Source organism: Penicillium crustosum, assembly GCF_028827405.1.
Source record: "Penicillium crustosum strain IBT 35664 chromosome Unknown utg000005l_segment0_segment0, whole genome shotgun sequence".
NCBI lineage: Eukaryota > Fungi > Ascomycota > Eurotiomycetes > Eurotiales > Aspergillaceae > Penicillium > Penicillium crustosum.
In genome coordinates, this window is record NW_026623126.1 from 2,642,592 (window position 1) to 2,667,626 (window position 25,035).

General features: G+C 49.3%; 9 protein-coding genes across 9 annotated transcripts; 3 read left to right on the forward strand and 6 right to left on the reverse strand.

The window, feature by feature from the left end:
• Positions 1–488: 488 nt before the first annotated feature.
• Positions 489–737, reverse strand: N7487_011691 (uncharacterized protein; the record flags this gene model as incomplete). The annotated part of the gene is made up of 1 exon (XM_056879421.1): positions 489–737. The coding sequence occupies one exon, from the start codon at positions 735–737 to the stop codon at positions 489–491; it is 249 nt and encodes an 82-aa protein (XP_056724740.1).
• Positions 738–1,692: 955 nt separating this feature from the next.
• N7487_011692 (anaphase promoting complex subunit 2) lies at positions 1,693–4,508 on the reverse strand (the record flags this gene model as incomplete). The annotated part of the gene is made up of 2 exons (XM_056879422.1): positions 1,693–3,957; positions 4,017–4,508. The coding sequence occupies 2 exons, from the start codon at positions 4,506–4,508 to the stop codon at positions 1,693–1,695; spliced, it is 2,757 nt and encodes a 918-aa protein (XP_056724741.1).
• Positions 4,509–5,084: 576 nt separating this feature from the next.
• Positions 5,085–5,588, reverse strand: N7487_011693 (V-type ATPase assembly factor PKR1; the record flags this gene model as incomplete). Its single annotated transcript, XM_056879423.1, has 1 exon — positions 5,085–5,588. One exon carries the CDS (start codon positions 5,586–5,588, stop codon positions 5,085–5,087), a length of 504 nt encoding a protein of 167 aa, XP_056724742.1.
• Positions 5,589–6,797: 1,209 nt separating this feature from the next.
• On the forward strand, positions 6,798–8,726 carry N7487_011694 (uncharacterized protein; the record flags this gene model as incomplete). Its single annotated transcript, XM_056879424.1, has 5 exons — positions 6,798–7,323; positions 7,400–7,884; positions 7,939–8,284; positions 8,341–8,417; positions 8,481–8,726. The coding sequence occupies 5 exons, from the start codon at positions 6,798–6,800 to the stop codon at positions 8,724–8,726; spliced, it is 1,680 nt and encodes a 559-aa protein (XP_056724743.1).
• A 432-nt stretch (positions 8,727–9,158) lies between these two features.
• On the reverse strand, positions 9,159–11,783 carry N7487_011695 (uncharacterized protein; the record flags this gene model as incomplete). The annotated part of the gene is made up of 3 exons (XM_056879425.1): positions 9,159–9,650; positions 9,711–11,405; positions 11,466–11,783. The coding sequence occupies 3 exons, from the start codon at positions 11,781–11,783 to the stop codon at positions 9,159–9,161; spliced, it is 2,505 nt and encodes an 834-aa protein (XP_056724744.1).
• Positions 11,784–12,306: 523 nt separating this feature from the next.
• Positions 12,307–14,488, reverse strand: N7487_011696 (glycoside hydrolase family 15 protein; the record flags this gene model as incomplete). The annotated part of the gene is made up of 3 exons (XM_056879426.1): positions 12,307–12,519; positions 12,586–12,650; positions 12,724–14,488. 3 exons carry the CDS (start codon positions 14,486–14,488, stop codon positions 12,307–12,309), a joined length of 2,043 nt encoding a protein of 680 aa, XP_056724745.1.
• A 1,048-nt stretch (positions 14,489–15,536) lies between these two features.
• Positions 15,537–17,411, forward strand: N7487_011697 (putative nucleotide-sugar transporter; the record flags this gene model as incomplete). Its single annotated transcript, XM_056879427.1, has 2 exons — positions 15,537–15,989; positions 16,056–17,411. 2 exons carry the CDS (start codon positions 15,537–15,539, stop codon positions 17,409–17,411), a joined length of 1,809 nt encoding a protein of 602 aa, XP_056724746.1.
• Positions 17,412–17,889: 478 nt separating this feature from the next.
• Positions 17,890–19,677, reverse strand: N7487_011698 (DNA-(apurinic or apyrimidinic site) lyase APN1; the record flags this gene model as incomplete). The annotated part of the gene is made up of 5 exons (XM_056879428.1): positions 17,890–18,739; positions 18,789–18,923; positions 18,982–19,101; positions 19,163–19,199; positions 19,260–19,677. The coding sequence occupies 5 exons, from the start codon at positions 19,675–19,677 to the stop codon at positions 17,890–17,892; spliced, it is 1,560 nt and encodes a 519-aa protein (XP_056724747.1).
• Positions 19,678–20,093: 416 nt separating this feature from the next.
• N7487_011699 (putative checkpoint protein kinase (SldA)) lies at positions 20,094–23,904 on the forward strand (the record flags this gene model as incomplete). The annotated part of the gene is made up of 3 exons (XM_056879429.1): positions 20,094–21,083; positions 21,190–21,622; positions 21,677–23,904. The coding sequence occupies 3 exons, from the start codon at positions 20,094–20,096 to the stop codon at positions 23,902–23,904; spliced, it is 3,651 nt and encodes a 1,216-aa protein (XP_056724748.1).
• Between the last annotated feature and the right edge of the window lie 1,131 nt (positions 23,905–25,035).

Consider the following 25,035-nt stretch of genomic DNA (forward strand, 5'->3'; position numbering starts at 1 on the left):
GTGATTGGTCCATGGCACGAAGAAAGAGAGTGAAATCGCTACTTCCATGATATGATATGATATTAGTAGCAACTTCTAGGAGGTTCAGCAATGGACAGGTTATCGACCCCTTATTCTTTATCTTGTGCGCTTCGTTCGCGATCAGCCTTCTCAAGCCATTTGATGCTGCCCGGGTTGGTTCGTTGGCAATAGCACGATGTTGCAACGATGTTCGGGATTTGTGTCTCGTAGGACTTCGTGCAGTTTGACCGACGATGCCGCTGTCATGACGGTGTGTGAAGAGTGGCGTTGCGGTGATTCTGCCCATCACACAGAACAGCATATGAGTGACTTACTGCGTGTCATGGAATAAGCCAGATGGTGGTAAAGATGATCCTATCACTATGTAAGAAGCTAGGTACATGACGTTCCTTGCTTAATAATGGATGCTTAGCAATGGGAGACCCTGGCCCCAACACTGCGAGAATACCCCGTTCTGCACGACTGGCTCAGGTCACATCTTCTTCTCCACAGCGTATATTGCATGCCGATTTGAAGGCGGCCATCACCTTGAGAATCATTTGAGACGTTGCTTGGACCGCGGAGAGAATCTCAGAGTTGGCTGAGTGTGGTGAATTGGCGTTTACGGATTGCTCGGGGCCTTTTTGCTGAGTCTGGGAGTCATTACATTGGTTCTTCTGTGCCGAAGTTTGTTTTTCACCATCTATGGCAAACCGTTTCGACAAATTGACAAACATGTTTCGGACCGGTATCCTCTGTGCAACGATGCTTCGGCGCTTTCTCTTCGCCCGCTGGGAGTCACGCTGGGTTTGACTCGCTGCCCAGGCAGCTTCTCTCTCCTGTACGACCTGCTCTTGGCGCTTATCTTCCGCGGTCCGAGCTTAACAGCAACCCCTGCATATTCAAAGCGAGATCGTGGAGAGGAATCGCCAGAGCGTGTCGAGGAAATGACTAGAACCGGGACCAAATTCTTATAGAAGCCCCCACCAAGCTATCGGAGAAGCCCTCATCACCCGTTGTAAACTCCGATTTTAATCCCAGCAGGAATTCAAGGTTGTATAGAGAGTGAGATGAGTGAAAGGTGAATCAGGATAAGAAGCCCATATCGACATGCTACCAGCTGTAAGCGCTGAAAGCTGAGAGGAGAAAGGAAAGAGGTGAGGAAGCGGAGGTGACAGGAACTGACAGGAAACTGACAGGAAGCTGAGCGGATCTGAGGGAGCTGTCCAAGTTAGGAAAGAGGTATCATTGCATGTTAGACCCTCCCGAGAATAGGAATATATCTCCATAGTTGGTTCTTGCCGTAGGAGACACTAATCGGATAATTGATGCGGTCCAGTTAGGTTTGAAACGAGGTTCGGGTCTTGGTCCTAGTTTTGGTTTAAGGATTGTGGGGGACTGGCAAGTCAAATTGCCTGAAGAGTGGAAATTGTGTCTGAAGAATGTGAGGAAAGATGGTTTATGGTTTACGGGAGGGACGAGGAAGATATACAGAAGGGGAGAGCGGGGGGGGGCGCGCGTTCGAGAAATGCGAAGATGAGGAAGCCAATATGACCCTCCGCTGTATGCATTTACCTAATTGGTCCCATCTATCATTCATAAATCATATTCTTTCAAGGGTATTCTTATACATCGGTTCCAGCAACGCCAAAAGAAGAAAAATGCCCACACTCGACAGACGCCTGGCTGATACTAATGCAGGATCTTGTAATTACCGCCGTTAACAATCTCTAACTTGCCCTTTGAAACCATCCCGGCCAAGAACTCGCGCAACTCTTCGTTGCTGAACGGGAATCCGCCTGGAACGGCTATCTTCAACATCATGACAATACGGTCCAGAGCCATAGGTCCTTGATTCGTAAGCATGCCCACAATGAACTGCCAATGCACATTCATTTTCTCCATGGCAGCCGCCTCCGCGGATTCCTTTGCTGCTGCGGCCGCCGCTGCTTCTGCCGCTGCCGCAGCGTTGGCCGTATCACCGCCTTCGCTGTCCGAGGCATCGCTGAAGTCGCCGGCTGCGTGCGCATGGTGTTCCTCGTCTTCTGTGGGGAGAATTTCCAACACGCGGAAGGTATCGCGGTGGACCTCGGTGAGAATGCGCTTGCTGACCCAGAAGAGACAGGCGCTGCGCACAAGGGGAGGTGTCATCTCGAGCTCGTCCGCGAGTTCCGGGATTGTTTTTGTGGCGGGTTCGCTTGAGTCGGACTGGAAGGCATAGATTACGGTTGCTTGCCAGGTTGTCACTTCGTCTTTGAAGGTGTGGTTCTCTAACTCCAACTCGACGGTGACCTGGCCCAGGGCGTTGCGCCACATGAGCTTACGCGAATCCTTGCGCCTTTCGAAGCATGCCGCGTACCGCTCTTGCAGTTTATTAATTTCATCAGGAACCTTAAATTCTTGTTCTTGGAACTCCGGCCAGAAGAAGCGTGATAGAACCTTGGCGTGGAGTTTTCCGACACCTGCTTGCTTCCGATATCCGGACAATATCTGATCATTCCGCATGGTGAGATCGAGACGTCGCGAGTCGGAGATATCTTTCAGCATCACCTCGCATGCCTGTAGTGCCGAATCACCGAATCGGACCTTTAGAAGCTCCAGTACTGTAATCTCTTGGTCGTAGTTCTGGCGTTTCTGGATAAGACGGTCTGCAAGAAGAGTCTGCATTTCCTTCACGAAGGTCTCCTTCGAGTCGAACAAGCTAACCAGACTGTCAATGACATCTGCACTCTTCGATTTTTTGTAATCAGGGGCGGCATCAACCGGATCGGGCACCCAGTACAAATCGTCATAATCTAGCTCGCTCCTATTGTTTTGCATGGAATGCTGGTGGACCTTGGTCAGCTCTGCCGCCAGCTCTGACAAGGTGTCGCCGGTAGCTGTCGGTCCGTCGGTTGCCGCGGGGTCCGCCAATAGACCACTAACAATCACCTTGACGGTGTCATCGCGGTCTCTCAAGTATCGCCGGATTGGTCGAGCGATACGATCTAGCAGAACACCTTTAGGGTCCAAGATATGAAATGCTCGAATGATTGAAATGTAAACCTGCAGAATCTCGACTGTAGAAGCACCGGGATGCAACAGTCGCTGGAGCAAGTTGATAGAAAAGAAATGCGTCACGTATAATCGTGCTCCAGACGAGTTGTTTGTGAAACGTCGCAGATCCTCCACCGCCCCGCTGCTTGCAGGCCAATCAACAACCACATCAAAAAGCTCGCTGACTCGAAGCTTGCCCAACCGGGCAATACCCATTGCTCGCCACTTTTCCACGTCGCGCAAGCTCACTTCCATTGCTCCAGATTGGGTTCCAGTGGGGTCAGAATGGATGATGTCCAGAACCTGTACAACGAGCCGTGCATAAACGTTTTCAACCCATTGTTCCAGGTGCTGCGGCGCCGTTGAGGGCGACTCCCATTCGCCGGCGTAAGCGGCACGAATGAAGTCTCCCATCATGATGTTCATCACATTGGCGAACACCTTCTGGGCCTGGTCTCCGCCGAGCCCGACAAGCTGCAGCCCGTTGAGAAACGCCAAGAGTCGATCCCGTGCAATGGTCACGGAGCCACTTTCGCCCTTGACCATCATATGTGCCTGGGCTTCAGGTGATTCTTGCCTCCAATCTTTGTACGAGACAGAGTATGCCCGTTCCATCTCTGTTCCATCGAGACTCATCCTGTCCGCATCGGAATCTTCATCCAGGGTATCGATGCCCAAGATGATCACAGCATCTTGCGTAAGCTCTCTGGCGAGAAGTGGTGAAATCTTTTTCCAGGGTAAACTGTATTGAACCACCGTATGAAAGGCACGCTGTAGTTGAGCCAAGAACCCTCCTTGGTGGGGAGCAGCTATTAAAGGAAGCAGATGGTGGACGACGGGAGCGAGGTAAATTCGACGCGCAAGCTGTAAACAGTCCACAATTGTCCGGAGCAGACCTTCTTCCCCGGGGGACTTTAACAACTATAAGACCATTAGCACGGACCTACCCACCAAATTCAAATGATGCACAGCGTCCATACCTTAGATAGCCCAGTCCGAAGATTGACCAAGAAATGCCTCCTAATATCATTCCCATACCATTCAAACAATGTCCACGGAGAAGTTCGCATAAGATACTCCAGCGCCTCGGCTGTCTCCTTCGACGGAGGGCTGAGCCGGTTCCATTCTTTCAATACTTGACTTCCATCGGTATTCCGGAGTTTGTAAAGCAAGTCGAATCCCAGATTGGGTACAGATAGAAACTCTTTCGCCGTCTGCCGCGCCTGGTTCAATGTGTCTTCCTCTGGGGATGCAGCGTCCGTCGATCCCCCAATCGTTGCGAATGAGGTTGATTGCGAGTCTGCTTTGAATGTTGACGTGGAGTCGATTGATTCTTCGAATGACGCGACTGGGGTCTGCTCACGTTGGGAATCCGAGGTCGACTTCGGCGGATGAGCTTCGAGAGACGCGGGGGAGAAGACGGAGCCGCAGACGCGCCTACGTCCCACATTGAGGGGTACGGTTGAGAGCATTTTGATCAAGGGACATCGGGCATTGTGAGATGCAGCTGGTATTTTTGGTTGCTGCGAGGGTCGTGTTTGATGGGTGTCTCTGTTATGTTGCGACGGAGTTCAATGTTTGGATTGGAGGGTGGTCACGTGGATGCTTTGAAGCTTCAACTCCGATTCAATTTACTTTGCTTTGTACGGTCGATAGAATAGTTTTAAAATGTTATTGTTAATGGATGTATTCAAAGAGAAGGAGGATCTTAGGTTCCTACCAACATCAAAATCAAGCGCGAGCTACTGTAAATTGCACCATCTACATAGTATGGGGTATCGCTCCGAAACAAACAGACAAGAGGGCATGCGTATGTACGCGGTCAAATCCAAAATCAAATCCAAAAATCAAAGCCAGATCCTAGCCAGATCCTAGCCAAGGCACGCAAAAGGTCGACATAGAGTTTGTATCACCATGAACGCGTCCTACGCATTCGTTGAGGGGTCCAGGACCTGGTACACATGCAGTGTGCAACCATGTTCCACCAAGCTGAGAGTGTAGATATTTCGAAGCAAGGTATATGTGTATGCTTGAGTGCCAAGTGTCCCTCAAGACTTAGTATCATCAACCTTCTCCCACTCGCTATCGGTGCTTCCATACCCGGACCCCTCACCACCAGTGCTGAGCCGCTTCTTCGGATCGCGAGCTGTGGGCAGCAACCCGGACGTTACACTCCCGGTCGCAACGGCACTAGACTTGCCATCTGTCTTCTTGACATCGAGAGCTTCGGTCTCCGTATCGCTGTCGGCGCTTTCTCCCACAGCGGGACTTTTCCGCGTCTTCGCGTCACCCCCCTCAGACTCTTGTTTTTCTTTTTCAGCTTCCTGTGCCTGCTGGGCAAGTTTTACCTCAGCAGCGAACCAGTTGATAGACCACCATAGTCCAGCACTAATGATGGATAGGGCGACGAAGTGAAGGCTATAGGTGGCTAGGAGGAGGGCGAAGAAGATAAGCTGGAGGGCGGCGAAGGTGACGTTGGTCGCGATCAAGAGGGTCGGGGTGGGTCCTGGGGTAAAGATGCTGGACCACAGGTCTTCCATGAAGGAAGCCATGATTTTCAAAAAATGAAGTTGGGAAATCCGGAGGTTGGAGAGGAGAGGGGTCGGGAACTGGAATCCGTGGGGGGAAAATGGTTACCGGAATGGACACACCAAGACACACCAAGGGACACCGCTTAGGCAAAAGTGGACAACGAATTCCGAGGTTTTTGATCAAAAAGGTAGATTTGGGAAGTTTTGTTTATCGTGGGAAATCTGTTGTGGATATTATCTGGGATGGTATTCTACTTTGTGCCTATATTCTATCTATTCTTTGTATTGTATCTATTGTATCTATTCCTGTTAATTCAGTCAGATGAATCCTATGTCTTACACCTACACCATCACGGGATAGATCGGCTTATAGTCACTTGACTTTCCGAGTGTCCGGCCCGAAGTGCCCAGAGGAGAACTTGGCAGGTTTCGTCTGGAGTATCCGGTATGATATAGTTTGTAGTGACATTGCTACTTGGATTGTGAAGTATGGGGTAGAGAGAGAGAGAGAGAGAGAGAGAGAGAGAGAGAGAGATATATATATATATATACATGGGCACGAATAGAAGGCACAGAATTAGTTGATATCAACATTGAATGGAGTTGGATACTAGATAGTTATTTAGTTGGAATGACATGGCTATGATTCAAAAGGAAACGGATCTATATTTCCTTTGATGTTGCAGAAATCAGCTTTGTCGATCTTCCATAAGTTGACCTATGCCTATTTCGTATACATACCCGGTCTGGCCAGACACACAGTTATGGCTGCATGCCTTATTTCTCAAAGGCCGAGTATAGACCCAAGAGGAAGTTGAAACGTTGAGCTATGCCGATAGCCGCCGCCAATGGAAGACGTGCTATTATGTCGCTTCTCCGTGTTTTCCCCACAATCGCAATAGCGCCGATCTTCCCCAAACCCGCTGGCCGAACCGTCTACGACTCCGTCATCTACCCCGACTTTCATCCCACACCTTGGTCCTCATTGGCTTTCCTGACCGGGGACCCCCCCCGACTTCCTATCGGTCCCGATTTACGGAGGGAACAGACCCCGGTATACTACCCACAGCGAGGTAACCCGGGGGAAAATGGGAAAATGGGTATAAATATCCCTGGAGTGCCTCCGGAGGTAGGGTTTGGAATATCAGAGTGTTTGCTGCTTCAATCAAGGAGTTCAAGAACTTTTAATTTTCAAGTTTCTTTTAACTTGCTTCTCAATCTCCATTCATAATGGCTGATGATATCCCCGCTACGAAAAAACTATCCCATGATCCAACGGTAGAAGGCTTCTCCCACCATGCCGACGACATTTCCTCAGACCGTGAGCCTTATGGCCCACCCGGTCTGCGTGGTCTCGCAGCCAACCCGTTCGTGGTCCTGTGTGCTGCCTGCTCGACGTTGGGTGGTTTGCTTTTCGGTTATGACCAAGGTGTTGTGTCTGTGATTCTGGTCATGGATCAGTTCTTGACGGAATTCCCCAGGATAGACGAGGGTAATCCGGGCTCAGGCTTTGCAAAAGGATTGTTGACGGCGATGATTGAGCTAGGCGCTTTGATTGGTGCTTTCAACCAGGGTTGGATTGCGGACAAAATCTCGCGACGATATTCAATTCTCGTCGCTGTTGCTATCTTCACTCTTGGCTCTGTGCTCCAGACGGCTGCCTATGGTTATCCTATGTTGACAGTAGCTCGGCTGATTGGTGGTATCGGAATCGGAATGTTGTCTATGGTTGCACCATTGTACATCTCCGAAATCAGTATGTCTTCCTACTCGGAGGGTTCTTTTTTTTTTTGAACCTTCCTCACACATGTGATATAAAATACTTATTCCAGTCTCTTTTATTAGGTCCCCCGAGTGCCGTGGAACCCTCTTGGTTCTTGAAGAATGGTGCATTGTCCTCGGCATTGTGATTGCCTTTTGGATTACCTATGGCACACAATACATGGTCGGTGAATGGGCCTGGCGTCTCCCTTTCCTGCTCCAATTGATCCCGGGTTTTGTCCTCGCCGCCGGTGTATACGCTCTTCCATTCTCACCCCGTTGGTTGGCTTCAAAGGGTCGTGACGAGGAAGCTCTTGATAGTCTTTGCAGACTCCGTTCCCTACCAGCCTCCGACAGACGCATTCGCCAGGAGCTTATGGATATCCAGGCTGAAGTGCGCTTCCACCAGCAAATTAACAGGGAAAATCACCCAAATTTACAAGGTGGTGACATAAAGAGCTCCATTCTACAGGAGCTTTCGTCGTGGGCCGATTGCTTCAAGAAGGGCTGCTGGCGCCGGACTCACATCGGTATTGGACTAGGATTCTTCCAACAGGTCAATTATTCGTATGTCAAAGACATAACCAACACATGCTAACTATATGGATAGTTCATCGGTATCAACGCTCTTATTTACTACTCTCCAACCCTCTTTGCGACCATGGGTCTCGACAGGAGCATGCAACTTATCATGTCCGGCGTTCTCAACGTTGTACAGTTGGTAGGTGTCACTACCAGCATCTGGACCATGGACGTTGTCGGTCGTCGCAAGTTGCTTTTAGGTGGTGCAGCCCTCATGGCCATATCCCACATTATCATTGCTGCTTTGGTCGGGATTTATTCTGTTGACTGGCCGTCCCACAAAGCAGAAGGGTGGACCAGTGTTGCATTCCTACTATTCTATATGCTTGCCTTTGGAGCTACCTGGGGTCCTATCCCGTGGGCTATGCCTTCTGGTACGTATTCTTTATCCTTTCATCATGTTTACCAGGCTTCAATCTGACATATCCAGAAATCTTCCCTTCTTCCCTTCGTGCCAAGGGTGTTGCCCTTTCAACTTGCTCCAACTGGCTCAACAACTTTATCATTGTAAGTTTTTCGTTACCATTCTCTGGTCACTGAATGTATCGAGCGTACTAATTATTTCTGAAGGGTCTCATCACCCCTCCTCTTGTCCAAGACACGGGCTACGGTGCTTACATCTTCTTCGCCGTCTTTTGCTTGCTCGCCGGGGTGTGGACTTACTTCTTCGTGCCAGAGACTAAGGGCCGAACCCTCGAGCAGATGGACCATGTGTTCAAAGACAATTCTAGCGAAGAAGAAAAGGCTAAGAGGCGTGTGATCGAGGCCGAGCTAATTCGTGCCCAGTATGAGAATGTGCATCAGGAGTTTGCATGAACCAATCTCCCTTTCCTTGAACATATCAATTGAACACTAGCGTACCCTCTCAGATACCCATTGTTTTACCTTACTTAGCATAAACAAGGCAATCCTACGATATTATGACTTACATGAGTGAAAATTAGAATAATTAATCATCAACCCATTATTCCAGTAGCTGTAGCACAATTTACCGCTCTCGGCGTTAAGCAAGTTCTCGAGTGTCCCTTGGTAGGATCAGATGTACAATGGATACCTAGGTAGGTATGTATCGTAGTGACAGTGACCCATTCAACCTCAGAAATTCAAAAAACATGTCATTCCAATGTTGATAAATAACCTTAGTGCTAAGTTAAAACAGCCATGGTATCCCGTTAACTCTCTGTTCCCCCTTAAAACTCCACAAATAGTCCAACACCCGCGCATATAAAATGCAAGCCCAACATAAGATCACAAAACACCATGACGCGCCTTGAAAATGGATACCTTTTCGTCGTAAAATAGAATCTCCTGTAGCCGGTACCGAATCCGAGAAGCACCCTGTTCTTCTTCGGGCTCGGTGTCGTAGTCATCCGGGTCACTGGAAAGGAGATCTGTGTCAACTGCCCCTGGGCCATTTTCGTCGGAATCATCGCTGCCTTCATTGGATGCGTGGTTCGGATCAGCCCATCCTTCATCCTCATCTTCGCTATGCGCCGGAGAATGATCAATCGTGGGGTGGTCGTCAAAATCTAGTGGGTTATCGTCGTGTCTTGCTTCAAGAATTTGGTAGCATTTGACGTGAAGACCAATGTAGGCGATCTTCAGGTCTGGGCGTATGCTGACAATGTCCAAAACTTGCAGCGCAAGCTCTTTCAGGTCGCGTTGGACGGTATGGTGAATGCGAGGTAGATACAAAGCACGAAGCTGGGGCATATTCGGCAATCTTTGGAGAAAGAAATGCTGCAGAGTCATTATTAGCACAAGGCCTCCCGAGGTTGAAATATTCAACGCTTCTCTTACCCAATCGCGATAGTGCATCGCCATTCCCAGCTCTTTCAACTGCGGCATCTTCCCACTCGTGACAAATGATACCATGTCGTGGTTGAACATCCACTTATGCCATCGCGTGCCTGAATATCCGTTGCCAATGATACGGTCAGTGGCATCAATCAGCACCTTTCGCAGACTCTGCCTGTGCTTTCGCAGAATATGCCTGTAGATAGCGTCGATCTGTACAGCAGATTCGTGACCTGGAGCTTCATGCAAATAAACACTTTCCAGGGTATTCGGAGCCAGAGCATCCTTGATAAACAGTATGAGATAAGGCGAAACAGTGTCCGTGCGAATGTGTTTCAAGTTTAGTGAGTATTCAGCTGAGCTGGTACTCGCTCGATGCTCTGCGTCCTGTGGGCGTTTTGTTGGCATCACAGGAGGAGCATACTTGCGGCGGAGAGCCCTCCACAGCTTTTCATGATCCTCGCATCGCATGATGGTGAGGGTGGTCAGTCCAGTCCAGTCAACAGCCGGCAGTAGTGTCGGCACAGAAAGAGGTACACGTTCCAACTCGAGTATTTTGAGATAGAGCATCTCAGAGTCAGGACTATCGGAAGGTAGCGGCGAGCATGCACTCCGATTAGGTAAACCAGAGCCTGGCGGGGGCTTTTTGCTTTTAGTGCTGGGAGGCTGTTGCTCGCCATTTGTGGTCAATGGATATAAGCCCTCGGTAGAGTTTGGTGACTTGCTTATCGAATTCTCAGATGGCAGCGACTTCTCGTCAGAGGAGGCGACTATAGCATTGTCCTGCTTGTTGTCAAGATGCTGCTGTTTCAAGATCCCAAGTATGCCATCAGCTCTAGGCCAACTCGTTGAACCATCTGAGTCCTTCCCACACAGCAGCCACGCACTCATATGGGCCTTTTCGGCAATACCAATTCGAAGTTCGGACAGACGACAACGAGACCGCTCAATGAGAAGTGCCAGCTCCTCCACGTAAGCGGGTTCATCTATGTCAAGAACAGCCACACTCTTGAGGGGAGGCAATACCGAAAAAGAGGGATATTCCACGTGTTTGTACTTTTGGAAGAGCCTCGTTGCCGCTGCTGACGAACTGCGTAGAGCATTCTCTGAATTGTCATGCCAGCGCACCCAAATGCGCTCCAGGCGACAATCGTGACCTGGACGCTCTGCCAATGATGCAAGCGCCAGCCAAATTTCACGGACTACTCCAGTCGGCATATCCCAAATGAAGGCTTCAAGATTCACCATCCGTGCAACTGCTAAAGCTACCAGCGTCCCTAGCATCTTACCCACTTCTTTGGTCACCGAATATTCTTGTACCCAGCTAAGCGGACCATTTCCGATAGAGAATGTGCGGGTATACTGTGCATAGTGATTGCCTCGTCTCGACCGGAAGCGAACTCCGTTGTCCGCAGGGACCGAGTCCGGCTGATGATGGAGGTTATCGCAACCACAATTCACACAGCTATTTTTAACTTGACCAGATGGAAACAGCGGCAGATGATTGAATACATCCTCGCCCATGACCAATGTGGAAAGACCATATGACAGAGCATCCACCCCCGAGTAGTCATCTGTTGATGGGTTTAGCGACTCGGGCCAGACGATATCGAAACGGGAGTACATGTGCGGAATAGCTAGTGAGTGAAGAGCAGAGCAAGTAAGGGCGAGTGAGGTCAGGTCAGTCGTATGGGTCACCTATATTGTACATTAGGTCTGTTTGCTATCTATTCACGATCTGCGGGGAAGACGTGTTACCTCTTTGATGATCTCTTTCAAAATATCCAAAGGTAAGTCTAGCAGCTGCAGAGGGTTGTTGGCCATTTCAAATTTTGGAGGGGTTTGATTTGGGCCTTCGGTGCGGGGAGTTGTTGGAGTCGCGTCCTGTTCGGAGGATTGATTCAAGCCCTCTTGCTCCAAACGTAGCTTCCCCAAAGCTAGTGTCAGATTTTGCTTAGCAGCACCTTCAAGCTCCTTAGAAGCAGTACTTGGGCTGGAAACAAAGCCCTCCTCATCCGATGACAAGGCGAGATCGGTGTTAGGCTTATCAGCCCAATCCAAGCTGGCGCCTGCCATTAGACAAGTGGGGATTCCTGTAAGATCACGGGGGTAATAAGGCACGATCGGTTGGCGAAGAACATCTCCAGCTAGAAGCTGAAGAGAAACACACCCCGACAGTTCCTTTGTTCAGATATGTTTGTTTTGCACAAAGACAGTCAAAGATGATAATAAAGGGAATCTGGGGTAACTGCCTGGGAGCTGCCGGGTGATCATCCGTTCGGTTATGTAAGCATCTGTCTTCCAAGGTTCCAAGGTTCCAAGGTTCGCTCCAGGCCTGGATCATCAGGATGGTTCACGACGTTTACTACATTGACTACATTGACTACATTGACTACATTGACTACATTGACTACATTGACTACATTGACTATACTATAATTTATGATCGAAATAACAAAAAGAAACAAATTTGTATTCTGTTTTCTAACTGTAAACAAAAAATTATAGAATTGCATCGAACAATCTTTTTTTTTTTCCAAAAACAAAGTGTCATAATCAGTCTATAGTTAGCTGTCACCGATTGAGCGAGACATGACTTCTAGTCACCAACTCGCCCAATTCTTCCCAGATTAATTGCAGCACTGATACAGGCCAGGTGACTGAAAGCCTGTGGGGAGTTGCCCATCTGCTCACCAGAAATGGCCACTTCTTCAGAAAACATTCCTAGGTGATTCGCGTAGGACAGGATGTTATCAAAGTGTGAAAGTGCGAGTTTCCAGATATTTGGAATAGGCACATCATATTTGGCAGCCTTAATTTTCAATTTCGGCCTTGGTTAGCATAGTTCGTTCATTTTTGTGGGTTCCATAAAACTTACACGAGCCATGGCTTCGACAAGCCAGAAGGTTACCATGATGAAGGCACCCTCGCCTCCTGTCATACCTGTGTAACGGGGGCATCAGCAATTGTTCTAGAGTTTGATAACCCAATATTAAAGACCACAAGAGATGCCTACCATCGTTGGCCTTCTGGTGGTCATATCTGAACACCATCTTAGCGCTGGACAAACCCTCCTTCTCGGGGCTTTCCAAAATCCTCCTCAACGTGCTGATGAATCGTGGATCATTGGGTGCAACGAAGAAGACCAAAGGTGCAATCAGAATAGATGCATCTAGGACCTCGGGGCTCTCATAGCTCTGACAGAAATGGCCACGCTCTTCGTTGTACCCCTTGGTCATGATTTCATCGTACATGTCGTCACGGACCCTGATCCAGTCAAAGCGATCGGGGCATGGCAGGCTAGCACGTTTCTCTGCAAGGCGGATTCCGCGATCCAGGGCCACCCACATCATGATCTTCGAATAGATAAAGTTTTGGATCTGGCCGCGCGATTCCCAAATGGACATATCCTTCTGGTTCCGAACACCGACGACGTAGTTGATCATACGGCGGATAGAGTTCCATTGGTCATAGGTGATGGGGTTGCCGTGCTTGTTGTACAGATAGATACTGTCCAACAATTCACCGTAGATGTCCAACTGCGTGTGGAAGACGGCAGCATTGCCAATACGAACAGGCTTGCTGCTTTTGTACCCTTCGAGGTGGTCCAGTTCCACCTCTGGAATGTCATACTCGCCCCGAATAGTGAACATCAGTGGCAAGAAAGGCTTTTTGCTGTTGGGATCAAGGTCTTGGGAAGCATGCGGGAAGACGCGCTCGAAGATGAAGTTGACATACGCTTCCGCTTCTTGGCTGTATCCCATTTTGAGAAAGACATACAGCGTGAAGGCTGTGTCACGCACCCAGGAGTACCGGTAATCCCAGTTCCTGGCGCCTCCCACATTTTCGGGAAGCGAGAAGGTGGGCGCCGCGATAATTGCACCCGTCGGTTTGTAGGTCAACAGCTTCAGAATGAGGAGACTGCGTTCGACTGTCTCTCGGTAATGACCGCGGAAGGCACACTTGCGTGTCCAATCAGTCCAATAGTCAGAAGTCTCCTCCTCCATTTTCAAGAGGTAGGCAGCCATAGTGGCCGAGCTGGGAACAGCCTTCTCAGGGCTGTGCAACACCAGATGAATGGTCTGACCCTCCGACAGACGGATCCAGGCTACAAACCCGCGGCCACGGAGGCCATCTCTTTCTTCCAGTTTCAAAGATGCCGAGGGGTAACCAATCTTATCTGGCTCCCGTGAATCGGCAAAGATCTCCAGTTGCAGCCGCTCTGTCTCACTCTCAAAGTGGACGGTCTGCAGCCGGTGCTTGGACATGTCGTTTTCCAGCTTTGCGCGGGTGTTGTGCGATTCTCGTGCATAATTAAAAGCTGGGAAAAGCTGCACTTGCAATTCCATGGAGCCACGGCTACACTCCAACTTTCTGATCAGGCCCGAGTGCTGCAGTCCAGACTTGAAGCGATTGGTGCCCGGTTCATTGCAAGGACAGTATCCTGACAGCAACCGGGATGACTGCGCACCCTTTTTAGGTGTGACAGGGAAGTAGTCCAGCAATGTCGCAACGCCATCCTCGTTGGTCCACCTGGTTTCAAGCAGGTTCGAGTACGGAAGATACCGCTGCTTGCTGTGGGCATCTACCACCGTCTTGTAGGGCTTCACGGAGAAGAACCCTCCTTTCTTCTCGTCTAGCAGGCGACAGAAAACGGTAGGAGAGTCAAAGACTGGCCAGCACATGTAATCCAAACTACCGGCCTTGCTGATCAGGGCACATGTGTGCATGTCCCCGATCAGGCCGTAGTCCTCAATGGCATTGTACGCAGGCTCACTCATGATGGCAAGGCCAGTAAAGTAGTTAAAGAAAACCGGTGAAACTTTTGATGAAGGTCAAATGCTATTTTGCAGCATCGAGCCAGGGAAGAAGATGATGAAGGAGAAGAAGAAAGAAAAATTGCAAGCAACGAGGTAGACGCAATGCCTCCCGTTGTCACTTGTCATCCGCATCCTCCGACATATATTATTCCCGGAACTCATGGGAGACACCACGACATGATGATGATAATGGTTAGATCTGAGGTCATGGCTATGCCGGGTGGGTATAGGGCTTCTTCTTCATGGGAAATAACCTTGACGAGTTCGGCCAGAGACAGATTGTCGTTTCACCAATAGACTCATATTGAGACTAATGAATATCTGGCCTTTTCTGTTAACAAGCTGTGTCAAATATGAGGCCGAGGTAAGTAAAATGATCAATGGAGTTGGGCTTTCGTATACAACTCCAAGTCAAGGCCGGAGGTTCCAGTCCACCAATCAGAATCAAAATCAGAGAAGATCTCTCAGGCGTGTCAAACCGCTCGACCCAGTTCAAATATCGGGGAAATATTGAAATATTGAAATATTAAATATCCTAGTATCCAGATATCCCACATTATTTCCCTTGACCCCGGATCGACCGGACAGTGGAGACTCGATATAAAATGTGTAACCAATGAGAAGGGGGTGTGAAGGGAAAAAGGTGAGGAAGGAGAAGAGAGGTGAAGAGGAAAATGAGCATCACCGCCCTTCAATTCCTCAATTTTTGCCATTTGAAATTCCCTTTGGACTACAATTTGACCCTTTACTCTCATTTTCATCCCTTTTTTTCATTTCATTTCTTTTGGTTTCTGATCTTTCAATTTCTTGACACGTCCAAAGGGGGTTTTCCCTTATCAACCGGATCCCCTCTTTATTTCTTTGTCAGCATATTCCCCTGTCAACTTTCCCCCCGAGGCTTTTGCCCTCGTGCACTGTTGTGTGACGAACTGGTTCCATCCACGTTAATGGAGATACATCTCACTTCCGCTCTTTTACTTTCTACCTCGTAACTGTCCCAGTCATTAGGATGGGGCTCTCCGCCGGCGCCCATCACCGTCGGCGAAGCTCCATGCTTACCGGGACAGGGCGAGCCTCACAACCAATTTCGACAGAGCGCAGAGATGACACACTCCGGTCGCATGGAGACGGAGGGAACAATAAACGCGAAGAACAAGAACCTTTGACCGCCGAAGATGACACTGATGCGTCCGATGTTTTATCCGCCGCAGAGACTCTGGAGTTAGACCCGATGAGTTCGGATGATGACCAATATGACGAGGAAACCGGACTCACATCACATCAAAAGCGTCAGCGACGTCGACGGCGAAAGCAGCGCCGCAAGTTGGATGCTCGAATCGCAGATGTCAAGGGCCAGGGTTCTATTCGCGAGATTCTGTCGGACAGAAACGTTGTCAAGAAGCTACTAATCAACGGTGGGCTAATCCTGCTGTGGTATTTCTTCTCGCTGTCCATTTCAATAGTAAGTGGTTATTTGCAAGCCGTATTGAAAAGTCGAGAAATGTACTGACAATTGTCGTGTTTGCAGTACAACAAATGGATGTTCTCCGAGAACGATATCGTCTTTCCTTTCCCTCTTTTCACCACGAGCTTACACATGGCTGTCCAATTCTCTCTCTCTGTTATAATACTCTGGATCTTCCCATCGCTTCGTCCGCGACAACCGACAGGGTCTGCAACTACATCTCCCATCGATGGCCCTGAGGAACCACAGCCCATCATGACCAAATTATTCTACTTCACTCGCCTCGTTCCGTGTGGTGCAGCAACCTCGCTTGATGTTGGTCTCGGGAATATGTCCTTGAAGTTCATCTCCCTTACTTTTTTAACCATGTGCAAATCATCTGCACTTGCCTTCGTCCTGTTATTCGCCTTCCTTTTCCGTCTCGAGTCACCTTCGACAAAATTAATCATCATCATTGCCACAATGACAGTAGGTGTCGTGATGATGGTCGCTGGAGAGACAGCTTTCAATGCGCTTGGCTTCGCACTCGTCATTGCGTCTGCGTTCTTCTCGGGCTTCCGATGGGGTCTGACACAGATTCTCTTACTTCGCCACCCGGCTACTTCAAATCCATTCTCAACTCTCTTTCTCCTGACTCCCATCATGTTCCTTTCCCTTATCACCATCGCGCTATCTATCGAGGGTCCTCATGAGATTTACCAAGGATACCTCGCGCTCGCCAGCAAACATGGGAGCCTATTTGGCTCGTTCCTTCTGATTTTCCCTGGGGTACTTGCATTCTGCATGATTTCCTCTGAATTTGCACTTCTAAAGCGTTCCTCGGTTGTCACATTGAGTATCTGCGGTATCTTCAAGGAAGTAGTCACAATTAGTGCCGCAGGTATTATCTTCCATGATAAGCTCACAGCGGTTAATGTGACCGGTTTGGTCGTCACCATCAGCAGCATTGCAGCCTACAACTACATGAAGATTTCAGGTATGCGCAGCGAGCTACCGGAAGATGATTCATCAAGTCGCGAGTCGAGTCCTGCATCTGACACCGACGAAGGTGAGCATAGCAGTGGCGATCCGGGAGGTTATCGCCGAGTTGCCCATCAAGACTCTAGCATCATTAGCCCTGCACCGGGTGGTTACATCAACGATGATTACCAATCATCATCATCATCATCAGCCGGTGACCAACGGCGCTCATTCCGAGTGCGCTCTAGTGGTGCCAGGCGCGGTCTCTCAATCTCGACTTCTATCATTCTGGAAGATGATGGCCAGCCTTCTCCTCTTAAATCAGCACCTGCGACTATCACTACAATGGCCGAGGCAGGGTTCCCTCACTTACATGCCCCTGATCGTGAAGCATCGCCGGGCGTGCATTCGAGCTCGTCTGTTTCGCCCGTTCGGAGCCAAAATTTCACTCAGCACTAGCATTTTCACTCATTCTTAACTACTCCTCTCTTATCTTCTTTTACCTATATTGCACATCCATGTGATACTTTTTACGTCGCCTATACTCTCTTTGATGTTGGAGGGTCTGTGACCTACTTGAAGAGAACCTAGTGTGGCTCTTAGAATCGCAACTCTACTCTTCACAGATATGATTTGGTCGAACTCTGGATTGGCCAGAACACGATTTTCTATTTCTGTGAGCATGAAGGGGGGTTGTTTGGATTTTGGCTTTGGCTTAACTGATACCATCAATTGAATTTCCTACTTTCAACACCTATATAAACGTATCATCTTTGCTGATTTATATTTCGAGACCTTTTGAATTGTTGTTATGATTTGGTTCTTTATTATTATTTAGTCTGAAAAATGACATAGAGAAAGTACACAGAAACCTAGCAAGTATTTTTCATTGTACTGCCAAACTTTTACTCTGAGCTCAAGAAAAAAAAATACACGTCTACTCCTTCGTAGCACCACCCTTCATCATGTCCTTAAGACTCTTCTGTCCTTTGGCTTTTCCCAGTCCCTTGGCTTTCTTTTTCTCGTCCGCCTCGAGCTTACGCTCATACTGATCCTGGTGTTTCTCGCGCTCCGCACGACCCTCCTCTGAAAGGCGAGCCTCAAGAGCCCGGAACTCTTCGCCCTCGGGGTCCATACCAATTAGCGACTCAAGTAGTTTAATCTCGCCCGCCCATACACCCGGGTCGGGAACAGCAGCTGCACCCGCACCAGCAGGTCTCTTGGGTCCCTTCTTTGGTTGTTTCTTCTTCCCAGAGTCGCTATCACTGCCCTCGGCTGCATCGTCTCCAGTGGCTGCATTCTGTCCCGGGACACGGTCAATAGGTGTCTCAAGGACCATAGGTAGCCCCTCAAACCGTGGCTCGTTCATAACATTGTGGAACGCGCGCAGACCTAGGAATCCCGTGCCGATATTAGCATGGAGGTCGCGTTTGCTTCCGCGCGGTGCTTTTGAGTCATTGAGATGAAGCGCTCGGAGGAATTGAATTCCGATTAGCTCGTCGAATTCGGCGAGGAAGGCTTTGAATCCGGCCGGTGATGTCAAATCGTAGCCGGCTGCGAAGCTGTGGCATGTGTCGACGCAGATGCCGATACGGGAGTGGTGCTCTTTCGGGATTAGAGCTAGCAGGTCGCGGAATTCGGACAGCGCGCCCCCAATTGAGTTGCCATGGCCGCACATTGTTTCCAGGACGGGAACTACGGTCGTCGTTTCGGTGATGGCCTGGACTAACATCTCTGCCAGGCGGGCAAGTGCTTCGGGAAGGGGTGTCTGATTTGTACTTCCGGGGCTTAGAGGGGTTAGTATGGGCTGAGATGGTTGGCAGAGAGTCGACTCACTGGAAGTTGTAAAGTGTAATGCCAAGTGCCTCGCACCGGCGGAGATCATCCAGAAAGGAGGTGTATGCTTGCTTGGATTTGGCTTCATCATCTTGTGCCAGATTGACAAGATATGAGCCATGAGGGAGAACGTGTCTGGGCAGTAGATGTCAGTGATCCATTCGGGTTCAATCAGACAGGGGGGGTTATTCACTTGGCTGCATCATAACCCTTTTCTGCACAAAGTTTACGGAATTGATCGCGATGGTCGTCCTGGAGAGTTGGATTTTCCCATTTGCGCTGTGACTTCAAGAACAAGGCGAATGCATTTCCTCTAATTGTAAGGTTAGACCCAATTTCAAACTTGGATGTACTTGAAGGACCCTCAAACTTACCCAATGTTCTCACTATTATGTACGGAATTAAAGACACCTGCTCGATAAGCATTGAGTTATTATCGAATTCAGACGATGGGGTGCCGAGAACACTGACCTTTTGCAGCACTAACGTGAGCGCCGACGAACATACGCAGACCCTTAGTCCGCGGCGCCAAAGGCATACTCTCAAGTTCTTGGTCTTTCTTAGACTTTCTCGCCTTTTTAGGTTTGACGTCTTCCTTGGACTCCTTCTTAACTGGGGCCTTTTTAACTGGAGCCGTCTTTTTTTTCTCCTTGGCAGTATCAACCAGAGGTTTGTCGTCAGTCTCTTTTTTCACTACAGGAGTAGATTGTTTGACCTCTGACTCTGAGGTTTCTGGAGAAGAGAGTTCTTTCAAATTCGTAGTGGATTTCTGTCGTTTGGATCGTCTCGGTGGCGAGAGCTCAGATGTTCCATTGCTGAGATTTCGTTTATGGTTGACCTTTGACCCAGAGTCTTCGCACGCTGGCGACTCAGAATCTTGGCAACACATGGCACTCAAAGTGTGTAGAGCCTCTTGAGCTGAGTGGGTACCCTGATCGAAGACCCGAAGAAGTTGATATTGCCAAGCCTCGAGGATCAAGATAGGATCTTACACACTGTGAAGACTCAAAATGACCGAAATACGGATGAAGTATGTGGTCATAAAATCAAATTGAGCTTGTGGAATAGTTTATAACTTGAGTATTCTATCCTCTGATGCTGTCAATGAGAGTATAACGCAAGGAACCCAAGGAAGAAGTAAGAGCCACGTGACTGTCTCCCGGGCAACAGTCATGTGATGTTTATCGATAACCAAAGAATCTCCTTGCAGCCCCGCCAGAGTAATTACTTGCCCTATTTGAACTTTTGGTCCTCGACAGAATCTGGGATCTGTGTGATCTCATCTCATCTGTCGTTGTCGCTAACATGGCAGCCTCTGATGACTTGGTCGATTTCGATATCATCGAAGCACAAAAGGAAAACGTCCAATCACTCCCCGGTGGCCGATCAGCTAGAGAACTCGCCCGGATATTTTCAGCCGGCAGCAATAGCGATAAGATTCCCTCCCCATCACCAAATGGCACCAGGACCATCAACGATGCTATACGCCAAGAATTTGAAAGTGAATTGCAGTCGATAGGAGAATCGGACGATCCGCTCGATGTTTATGACCGTTATGTCAAATGGACCCTGAACGCGTATCCGTCCGCACAAGCGACCGCAGAATCTGGCCTTCTTCCCTTATTGGAACGGGCAACCAAATCATTCCTTTCATCGTCACACTACAGGAATGACCCTCGGTATCTACGACTATGGCTTCATTATGTTCGACTCTTCTCAGATGCCCCACGCGAAACCTTCGCATTCCTTGCGCGCCATCAAATCGGCGAAAGTCTGGCTCTTTTCTATGAGGAATTCGCCGGGTGGCTAGAGGGTGCTGGTCGGTGGTCACAAGCCGATGAGGTATACAGGCTCGGCATGGACCGTGAGGCGCGACCAGTCGAGAGGTTGGCACGGAAGTACAGCGAGTTTCAGTTACGATACGACCAGCGTCCGCAAGATACCGGGCCCTCGTCGCCTGCTTTGCCAAAAGTCCGTCCCGCGCTGGCCGCCAAGATGAACCCGTTCGCAACATCAGATGCCTCTGCTGACCCACAAGCTTCACGGATCCCGCCTCAGACGGGCAGTACCGCAAAAACCAAGTCTGGAAAGCCTAAGATGGCTATTTTCTCGGATGCTGACTCTGCTGCGCCGGGCCCTGCAACTGGTGGATCGACAAAGGGATGGGAAAGCATTGGGTCGATTCGGGACCGCAAGAAGGAGAACGAAGTGGAGGCAAAACCATGGGCAGGAGAAACATTGAAGGTTGGGAAGAAAGCAGCGCCAACACAAAAGATGGCCATCTTCCGGGATGAGGTGAGTTCCTATTCCAGGATGCCCTTTCCCTCTTCAGACCTCCACATATTTACGATCACAGGACTAATTGCTGGCATGAACCTATGGTGTTTTATTATGTATTCAGTCCAATCCAGATATTCCCTCCAAACAACCAATTCCACCCAAAGAAGTACCCGAACATCACGTAAGGGAAGCGATTAACCCGCGGACCGGCCGGCGCGAACGTGTATTTGTCGACCTGGAATCTGTATACCCTGACCGCACCAACCCTGCGCATGAGATGAGCTTTGAAGAGCTCAGGGCTATCAAGCGTGGTTGGATGGACAAGAATTGGCGGCAACAAAAAGACCCCTTGCAACAAATATCTGGGAACGCAGGCAGTACTGAGTCCCTACTAGGGAAATCTCATTTGCCAGAGGAATTGCCAGAGCATTTAGGTCAAAATCTCACCGCAGCTAGTCACGCTCAATCTCCATATCAAGACGATGGCCATGGAGGCAAATCTGGCAAAGCGAGTCGCACCAAGATCAAAGGGGAAATAACACAAACACAAACAGGTGGGTAGCAGCAGATTTTTATTCTTTGGGCAGGTTAAGCTTACACCTGTGCAGTCAAAATGAAGTTTGACTCCCCGTCCAATAACAAAAAGGTCCGACGAAAGAGTACTCGGGAGCCGACAATGACCATGCACACTCGTGCAGCGACAGATGAGATCTATAGCATTTTCAATCAGCCATTGAAAGCCGAGACTGAAGAAGACGCAGATAGCTTCTGCGGTAGCGATTATGAAGATGACGACTGCGCCAGTGCTGGGGATAGTACAGGGACAGGGCACATATCAGCGGCTTCAAGCGACTTTGGAGACGAGGAGACCCAAACGTTCCACAAATCCTACGATGACACCGACTATGCTAACACCACACGAGCTGGGAGCGTCGATGGCGATGGCAGCGATTGGACAGAGTTCAACCCAGATCGTGATATTCCAGATATTGCAAATTCGGAAGTCACTTCACATTCTGTCGTCAGCGATGGGGCGGAAGGTAGCTCGACACATGGAACACCGGAGAGAAAAGGATTCATACCAGAAATGCCCGAGGATTATGCTCCTCCATGGGGGACCTACCGTGACCCTGCGATCATGGCCCAAAACCGCCTTCCCTTTATGACACCTATCGTGGAGCGAACGGAATCCATTCCTTCTTTGACGGCCGCTCGAAACAGCATTTATAACGCGAAAACGCCTTCAAAACCTCGATCACCGGCCGGTAACCTTCTGCTTTCCAGTCCACTGGGAACAAACACACCGTACCAAGGAGATCATACTGTTGGGTCTACGGTCGATGTACCATTCAGTCCCATGGCCTTCAAGGCCCTCGCACCCATACTTCGGAGAAGGGAGCCAATAATTAGGGATGCACAGTGCAATCCGACTGACAAGGGCATTCGCAACACGATTCTCAATTCCCTGGAAAAGCCACTTGCAACATACACGGGTTATCACGGTCATGTTGAAGATAGCAACTATGCTTCGATGATCCAGAAATTCGTCAAAACTAACACCAGGCGATCAAAGAGTGGCGGGGATGATGCATTTGACACACCTATCCTCGAATTCCCAGGAGCGGAACGAAGCTACATTATCAGGCGTGAGCTAGGAGCTGGTGCATATGCCCCCGTCTATCTCGCCGAGAGTGTCGACAGTCTTGAATCCTACGACTCCGACTCTGACGATAGCACATGCCCTAACGGCAAAACTTCCCAACTGAGAAAGTCGAACGCTTATCAGACTCCCCGATTCCCCTTTGAAGCCGTCAAGGTCGAAAATGGACCATCAAGCGCGTGGGAGTTTTACATGATTCGCACAGCGTATAACCGCTTACGACAATCTACGGAGTATTGTCGCGCCACTGATAGCATTGTTCGCGCACACGAACTGCATGTCCATCAGCGTGAAAGTTTCCTAGTGGAGGACTATCGAGGACAAGGCACCATACTCGACCTCGTCAACATCGTCCGCAATGAAGCTATTAACTCTAACCATACCTCTGAAGGCGGTCTCGAGGAAGTCCTTGCAATGTTCTTCTCTGTCGAGCTGTTCCGCACTGTGGAAGCACTCCACGCCAACGGTGTCCTCCACGGCGATATCAAAGCCGACAACTGCCTCGTCCGCCTAGACGACCACAATCACAACGAACCACCCTCCAAGGCCCTCTCCCTGCTCGACCTCGGGGCCGATGAAACCGGCTTTGATCCTCGCGAAAGTATCCACTACTCCCCAAGCGGCTCCCATGGCTGGCAAAAAAGGGGCCTAGCTCTGATTGACTTCGGCCGCAGCATCGACATGCACGCCTTCTCGCCAGCCGTGCAATTCATCGCCGACTGGGAAACCGGTACGCACGAGTGCAACGAGATCCGTGAGATGCGCCCCTGGACCCACCATATCGATCTGTACGGTATTGCCGGCGTGATCCACGTCCTGCTATTTGGCAAATACGTCGAATCAACTGCCATCGATGGTAGCGACGGCAACCCATCATCCCGCACCTATCGCATCCGCGAGTCCCTGAAACGATACTGGGACCGTGAACTCTGGGCTGGTGTCTTCGATCTCTTGCTGAACCCTGGCGCTGAGCGCTGGCAACGCATTGAGCGCGAGAACGGAGTCGATGCGGGTATGTCCTCCGCGCCTATTCTGCCTGTCTTGCATTCCATGCGGCATGTTCGTCGCGGCATGGAGGAGTGGCTCCTTGCCAATGCTGAGAAGAAGGGTCTTGCTCTTCAGATTCGGAAGATTGAGGTTCTCCTTGCGGAGCGGAAGAAGAAATTGGAGAAGTGATTATTTTTTTAGCCCGCTTCTTTGTTGTGTTGAATTGCCTCATTGCAGATATCTTTATAACTTATACCCCCATTTTATTCTCATGTTACCTGTTGCTTCTTATTTTCATTCTGGTTTACTAGAGTTTGTTAATATGCCTGTCTGATCTGTAGATAATATCTAATATTCATTCTTCATCACACTAAAGCCGGCTATTATTCATTGACCGTCCAAGTATCTTGTGCTCCTCTTCCTCACGTAGCATGTGTTCCAGGACAGAGTATAGGGATCTATCTACTGCCAATGATGCCTGCAAAGTGCACATTGAGAATGATCAATGTGAGAACTGAGGGGATCTGCTCCAGAATCCAGGTACGAAGTCACCAGCAATTGATGGCCTACAACCGAAAAAAAGGGATAAAAAAGGTAAAGGTGATAATTCAATTGGCGGGAGCAAATCGATCAAACAAAGCCATTGCTCTAAAAGATCAACCCACGCGGAAAGATAAATCAGAAGAAAAATAGATAAAACGGCCAAACTCTCACAAGCTCCAGAGGAAGATCACAAAGATCCAGCAATAAAGGCTCTGAAGAAAAAAGATAGACATCCATACGCCATGAGACGCAGAAGAGGCAGGAAAAAAGACCGGAGAAAAAAAGACACGCGATTATCCGGATGCAAACCCAATAAGGCTCGCCACAAGGGGAATCATGGACCGCGAGCTGAATCAAATGGAGAATCGGAAGCATGGGGTAAATCGTGGATCACCAATCGAGAAGGAGAAATATCCGGGGAAATGAGCTTCAAGATTGAGATCATGCATGCAAATTAAGAAGAAATGGGGATCGCTGGCAAAAGAAAACCAAACACCTCGCTTGCGTATAGGGATGTCGTTGGTCAACTGCAATATTCATGCGCGTTCGTTTCGTTTCAGTTCGTCTATGTACTTGCATATGTATCGTTGCACATTCGCTTTTTGGGGGGTGCATTGCCATCTACGTTGACTGACGAGGGTCAACATAGAGACAGGGAGTCGTTTCCATGTGTGATGGGTAATTCGAAAGACGACCATTATCAAGTCGGGTAGCATCTCCAGGGGGACATTGTGGGAAAGGTGTGTTGTCACATGTAGGAGATCCAGGGGATGAACG